The sequence below is a fragment of the Hypomesus nipponensis genome, chromosome 12, assembly GCF_054491055.1.
Source record: "Hypomesus nipponensis isolate SF chromosome 12, ASM5449105v1, whole genome shotgun sequence".
NCBI lineage: Eukaryota > Metazoa > Chordata > Actinopteri > Osmeriformes > Osmeridae > Hypomesus > Hypomesus nipponensis.
Genome location: NC_140372.1, coordinates 10,831,673 through 10,839,077, shown reverse-complemented (window position 1 = coordinate 10,839,077; position 7,405 = coordinate 10,831,673). Strand labels below are relative to the sequence as shown.

At 44.3% G+C, this 7,405-nt stretch overlaps 1 protein-coding gene across 1 annotated transcript; it reads left to right on the top strand.

Moving 5' to 3' along the window:
- The first annotated feature begins 2,539 nt into the window (after window positions 1–2,539).
- LOC146261072 (interleukin-10 receptor subunit beta-like) lies at window positions 2,540–6,479 on the top strand. The gene is made up of 7 exons (XM_084668475.1): window positions 2,540–2,623; window positions 3,291–3,411; window positions 3,721–3,893; window positions 3,994–4,166; window positions 4,473–4,605; window positions 4,924–5,072; window positions 5,969–6,479. The coding sequence occupies exons 1-7, from the start codon at window positions 2,578–2,580 to the stop codon at window positions 6,194–6,196; spliced, it is 1,023 nt and encodes a 340-aa protein (XP_084524601.1). The 5' UTR covers window positions 2,540–2,577; the 3' UTR covers window positions 6,197–6,479.
- Window positions 6,480–7,405: the final 926 nt, after the last annotated feature.

The following is a 7,405-nucleotide window of genomic DNA, read 5'->3' as shown; positions in this document are numbered from 1 at the left end:
CTTTTTCTCTCTCACTCTCCATCTCTCTCCCTCTTCTCTGACCCTAACAATGTGGGTGTGTTCGGTGAGTCTCTCTCTCTCTCTGTCACTCTCTCTCTCTCTCTCTCTCTCTCTCTCTCTTTCTCTCACACACACACACACTATGTGTTTCTCTCTCTCCTTCTTCTCTGACCCTGTTGAAGTGGGGGTGTTTGGGGAGTTTTGCAGCCCATTGAGGCCCACCAGCCCACCTTCCCAGTAGAACACCTCTCTCAGAATCCCATTACACCCCCCACAGGCTCCCAGCATGCACCTCTCTGGCCACACTCAGCTCTTTAGCCTCCATTCTGCTGAGCACAGACACAAGTTTCTCCCCTCCCCTTCCCTCAGCCCGTCCCCCTGTCGCCCCCCCACCCCCACCCCCAGTTGTTTTATATTTCCGTCATCCATTGCTCTCCCCCGCTATCTCCTCCCCTCCTCCTCCATCGCTCTGTCTACCTACGTCTCATTATCCCTTAACTGTCTCACTTATTCTCTTTCTAGATTTCCCCTTACTCCATCTCTCTCCAACTTTCAGACGCTTCTCTTTCACATTGATCTCCTCCGTGCCTCTGTCTACACTTTCCTCATCTCCTTTCTTTTCTTTTTCTTTTTTTCTCTTCCCTTTTTTTCCGCGTCTTTCTGTATTCAGCACCCTCTCACCCATCTCCTTTCTCCGGAACATTTGATTGTGGCACTCATTATCACAGGCAGGTATTTCAAAGGAGATCCGTCAGATCGTTCTGACTTCTCTACGCACACGTCGCCTGCCTCGGAGAGACAGCGAGGTTGAGTCTGTGGATTGGCCGGCTCACACCAGAAGCCACAGCAGGGCCGATGCTGCATGATCCTTGAAGTGCTTTCCGGTACACTCGGGGAAACATTGACAGATGTTAATGTTTTGTTAAGAAAAATGATTGTTGCCTCCGATATCAATGGGTTGCCATGGTGAAAGTACATGCAGGCTTGAGGATGGAAACGGAAAAAAAGCAAAGTTTAACTCGGCAGGTCCTTCCGAACATGTGATTGTGTGCTGGGAGCTTCATGTGCTGCATGCTGCGGTGGGATTCTTTTTGAGTTGTGAGGAGATCTCCTGAAGCCCACTCAGAACACCTGTCGACTGACACAACCTGCCCATGCACTGTGCGTGTGGTGTGTGTGTGTGTGTGCTAGTGTCAAATATTGACCTCACATAACCAGTCCCGACTTCCGCCACACAATCACTACAGGGAGAGATTGACTGCGTTGGGAATGCAGACCACAAGAGGGAAAGGACACATTTATATCAAAACTAAGTTTGCCTGGGTGTCAAAGAGCAGTCTCTGAGTTATGGAAACCATGGTCATCGTAACGTATCAAGTAAACATGTAAGCCGGTATTATCGGTCGTGTTAGGATGGCTCATATCAAGGGCTGCGCTGCCCTCTGCAGGAGGTTGATGGAACATGCAGACTTGGAGACTGGAAGAACTGAGATGCTTTATTATGTCCATTCTGAGTCATGTTGATTCATGTGAATGAATGGAAAGGATGAATAGAAATGAAAGGTTCACAAACCAAAATAGGGTTTTTCTGTGGCTGTCTGTCTACCACTGGGTGGTGTGGAGAGGTCGTGGATGCCAGGCAGTTCAGCGTGCTTCTTCATAGTGACTAGAGAGGAATCACTGGAGAGTCGTTGACAAGGTTTTTTTTCTGCTACCTCATATCTCCTTTTTTTTAACAGGTTAGCGAGGTGTTTAGTTGAAGTTAATGTTCTTTTTTTAGGTTAGGGATTTATGTGATGATAATGATGAGCATCCCACCTGGGGTCAGGGGGTATGTGACACAAGGTATTCTTGTGTCACATACCCCCTAAACGCTGGGACGTATGTCTATTGGCTATGTGTTTTAGTCCCTGGTGTCTTGTGAAATACTTTGGTCAACATATTTCTGTACTGTTTGTCCTTGTATTGTACTTAAATATTTGTCTTTTTGATTTGGTCCTTTGTGTCTGAAATGAAGTTACAATTATTTGAATAGAAGAAGTACACCTATCACACCATGTTGCCATCTAACAAATACCATATCTGAATATGTCATTGTTTGAGGTACACATCATTAACCATGCAAAATGTGTGTTGTGTTAGTCAAACAAAAACGATTGTAACAAAGTTGCATTTCTTTGTATTTTTTAAAGTAATGTTGAACTGAGAAAGTGTCAAATCATTTTAATCTGTGACGAATGACTGAATGCAGACATGCAGTCTACGCTAACCTATCACCCTGTTCATTTTTCGTTTACGTCTCTCATTCACAAACTTTGAGCATTTCATCACATTGCGTCACTGTGGATGTTTGTTGGACAGAGGTGTGACAGGGTACGAACAAAGATAATAAAATGGCGCAACCCGGTATAACCCCCCCACTGCTTCCCTCGCACCCTCCCTCCCTCGCACCCTCCCACCCTCCCCTCCAATCCCCTGCAATCCTCCCCTTCCCTTCCACCACCACACTGATGCTTCTATGCTTTATGTGGGGAGCAGGTTCCTATTTACCTTCAGAGTTTCCAACTGTGCGATGTGATGGCATTACTGGTTCCCTATGTGTTGGCTCTTCTACTTATTCCAGGTACTGTATTTTTATTTTCCATGGTATGGATGAATTGCTGAAAACAAGACAACAAACATGAATTTATATTTTTACTTGACGACAACTTGATGAATAGGAGTTAATGTTTTGTTTCCCACGTTATCGTCTGTTTGCTCTCAGTAAATGCACCGTTCATTTCTTGAAACGGTAGGCTGTGCTTGTATCTCTTTCCCTCAACGCAAGACAGGATGTGATGGGGACCACAGTCAGTTTTTCAGAGTATATTTTTCTTACTTTGCTTTCCGTAAAACATGTATTTATATATATATATATATATATATATATATATATATATATATATATATATATATATATATATATATATGTGACATATATATATATATATATATGTGTGTGTGTGGAACTGAGATATATATGTGTGGAACTGAGAAAGTGTCAAATCATTTTAATCCGCGACGAATGAATGCAAACACTCTGTATACGCTAACCTATCACCCTGTTCATATATATATATATATATATATATATATATATATATATATATATATATATATATATATATATATATATGTGTGTCTTTTATTCATGTTTTACGTAATCTATACTCCTTTTCAGCTAGTTTCTGGTATCTATTTTTTATCTACTTTATCTCACTGGTTTCATGTGAAGTTTTATTTCATTTTAGCTGTGCTCCCTCTGGCTCCACCCCTTCACGTCAAGATGGACTCCTGCAACATGGGAGCCATATTGCAGTGGGATGCCCCCGCTCGCCCGCACAGCAACCTGACATACACTGCCAAGTTCAAGTGGGTGTTGGTTCTTCTTTGGCAGTGATCCCTTAAGGAACTCCACACAGGAGAGGGAAGTTCTAGAATAATAGTACAATAATCAAGGCTATTCATGTGAGCGCTTCTACGGGAACACAATGGTTCCTCTTAATACTGAACATGTTTGTAATGCACCAGCACACCCACATGCTGGCATGTACATGGACAGGCACACACACACACACACACACGCTGTTTGTGTACCACACAGACAGGGTGGGCCGAGCAATGTAAAGTCAAAAGAAAATAGTGAGTTACTTGTTGCTTTTGATCTTGTTTATCACAAAGGATGCTTGGGAAAAATACAACTGAACACTTTGTGTGTCAGAGCATAAAGGAGCACCAGTGTGATTTTGGTCAGCTTCCCAGTTACCATGGTCATTACACATGCAGTGTGAGAACGGAACAAGGAGAAACAATGTCCAAATGGAAAAACATTGAATTCACTATTGACCGCATGAGTGAGTACGAACATTTATTTAGGATATCTTTTTTTGTTGTTGCCATGGCTCTTATTGTTCTTTGGCTGACTTCCTGATACACTTCCTTGGATCTTCCCAGCTATCATTGGTCCCCCGTCAGTGACTCTGAAGTCCAAGGGTGGGGCTATAGAGGTGAACATCCAGGACCCTGTCCTAAAGATCTCATCATTGAGAGAAGTGTACACGAAAGTTAGCTACCATATCAAATACTGGAGCAAGGAGCATCCTGAAGATGGCCAGAATATACAGACTGTATGTGATTAAAGTACAGATATGTCAATGACTTGACATCCCTCCCTTCCTCCCTTCGTCTCTCTCTCTCCCCCTTCCTCTCTCTCTCTCTCTCTCTCTCTCTCTCTCTCTCTCTCTCTCTCTCTCTCTCTCTCTCTCTCTCTCTCTCTCTCTCTCTCTCTCTCTCTCTCTCTCTCTGTCTCTCTCTCTCTCTCTCTCTCTGATATGGAAACTATGCTGGCTACATTGTGTTGGTATTAAACCTGTCTCTATCTGCTCTCTCTCTACACGCACACACAACTGTTGTCCACTGTCTTCCTCTGCCAGATGTCTCAGTGTCATCATCTGAGACCCCTGGTGCCAAACACCGAATACTGCGTCAAGGTCCAAGTGTACATACATGATTATAACATCAAGGGCCAAGACAGTAACGCCAGATGTGAGATGAGTTCTGTCACAGGTGAGCAGGTGACACTCTCTCTCTCTCTCTCTCTCTCTCTCTCTCTCTCTCTCTCTCTCTCTCTCTCTCTCTCTCTCTCTCTCTCTCTCTCTCTCTCCCTCTCTCTCTCAGTCACTTCCTGTATGTCCCACACACGCAAACACACTTCCCACTTTTCAAAGGTCATCTCTTTGTGTCACAGTTCCCCCTGCCTTCAGTGCCTTCCCTCTTTCCCTGATCAAACACAGCATGACACTGTCCGCTATGTTTTGCCCGAAAGTACAACGTGACCACGGGACTGCACGACACAACCCTGTTTCTGTCCCCCAACTGCCGTAGATGCCGAGCAAAAGTGGTCTGGGAAGCTGGTGGGGAGTTTGCTGGCGGTGTCCGTGGCTCTACCCCTGCTGCTGCTGCTCCTCTGGTCCTCTTCCAAAGGGAGACGCTTCCTCAACCCCAAAGAGCCTCTGCCGGAACGTTTCAAACAGGTGATTTCATAGCTGAGAAGGAGCGGTTGGCGGTCGGCGACCCATCCGTCCAATCAGAGCACTGCAATGGGAGTCAGGTGGCTGAGCGGTTAGGGCAGGTGTTTTCAACTGGTTTTGTCCCAGGGACCACCATTCTTACTATAAAGTAATCCGCGGCCCACTGATGTGCCTGCGCACGCGTGCCTACGTGTGTGTGTGTGTGCATGCGTGCATGTGGATAGAAGGAAGTTTTAACATTTGGTTTTCCATGTAACTTTAATTTGGAAACCTCAAACAAATCTAGATATATCGACTTAAAAACCTCAAACAATATACATAGAATCTGAACATTCTTGTTCAGTTTTTCAGTGCTTTATTGAAAACTATTACATTAGTATTAAAGTAAATTGCAGTTTGTAGTTGCACTAGTACTTGTTGGTCTAGCCCCAAGCCGGTTTCATCACCATTATATTATTTTAGACATACTTTTCTAATTTTAGATATTTTTCATGATATTCACGAGTCATCTGAAAATGTGTTGAACTATCAAAGCAAATGTATAAAATTTAAAAAAATCTATGGTGGACTGATCAACATAGGCTCGTGTCGCGGACCCCCTGCGATGCCGCCGCGGACCACCAGGGGGCTGCGGACCCCCAGTTGAAAACCCCCGGGTTAGGGAATCGGGCTAGTCAACAGAAGGTTGCTGGTTTGATTCCCGGCCTTACAAATGACGTTGTGTCCTTGGGCAAGGCACTTCACCCTACTTGCCTCGGGGCATGTCCCTTAGTGTAAGTCGCTCTGGATAAGAGCGTCTGCTAAATGACTAAATGTAAATGTAACGCGGGAAGGATCCCATCCGGGTGGAATGGTAGTGTGGTGTCCACTGATTCCATCTGTTTTCCCTCCCGCCACAGCACCTGTTTGACTGTCCCGCTGCCCCGCCGCCCCCGTTGGAGAAGTTTGACCTGGTCTGTGGTCTCTGTGAAGAACCTCGCTACCACGCACTGACCAACCCCCGAGGGTCCGAGGAGAGCCCAGCTGTGGAGGACGGTGGCGCTTCCCAGGAGATGTCAGGATACTACAATATCATAGAACGACTGGTTTTCGAAGGGCCTTATCAAAATACCACCATATGCAGTTAGTGATAGGTCAAGTCGGATGAAAGGAAAGGATGATGTCGTCAGCGGTCTTTTATTGTTAATATTGTTAATATCTGACACCAACTTGTACCTTGTTCATTTGACATTTTGAGTTTTTATTTTGGCATTTGTATTTTGTTACTGTTTTATGATTTATAATTCTTCTATATTTGGCCTGAACTGGTTTTGGTTTAAAGGATCATGGTAATTGTTTGATTCAGTGGAGCGGCTCTAATATCTTCACGTTTCCAGATGATACAACAACCACAGCAAAGCTTGAATAAAGTTATTCTTAAAACACCTTCACATTCAATGTATACGCAATCTCTTCAAACTCCGATTTGTGTCTGGAATACTCTTTATGACATTGAGCATGATCTCTTTGTCATCTTCCTGTTTTTGCCACAAGAGTGAAGCAGAGCACCATCGTTTTCTTCTCATTCTTTAGTGAATCCACAGCATACAATGTCAATTCCTGTGCAGTGTTGTAAGATTGCCAGAGACTCGCTTAGTTAGACTGCTAAAGACTAACTCAGAGAAAGATACTGTAGACTGTGTGGTTTTCATGTAGTGGGGACGAACCAGCACAGAAAGAGTTCAGGTACTTTGGTGGTCAAAAACAGACATATCAACGCCTACACACAGACACATGGAGGCACGTAGGAGACTATTTAGATGCTGGTGTGTGGTGTGCTGATGCAGATATGACGGCGTCAGCAGCTAGCCTTCTTCTCTCTTCAGTTTTTCTATTTCAGGGTCGAGTGTGAACACGTGTTTGCTAATGGATGAACGTCCTGGACCTCCTTCATGGATATGTGTGGTTGTGATGTCCATTTTTCTGGCCACAGGTTAGTACTTTCATTCCTTGATCATAGAATGTGTGTGCAGCATACACAAACCAAACAATGCTTTTGCTGGAATTAAATCCAACTTTAACAAAGGTATGATGGCTGTATATACAAAATTGTGGGTACACCAGAAAATGACATGAGCTTATTGGAAATGTTTGTTTGTAACTAGAAATTGCCTATTGAATAGAAATTGTAAGCTCCAGTCTGTACCTAATTTCGGAGGCTATTTCAACTTATTTGTTGTCCTCTCCAGATGGCCTGCAGGTGAGGTACCCCAAAGCCTATCTCCTTGGGGTAGAGGGCCAGTCACTGAAGTTGACCTGCAATGCCGAGTATGACTCAACAGTGTGCGGCAAACTTG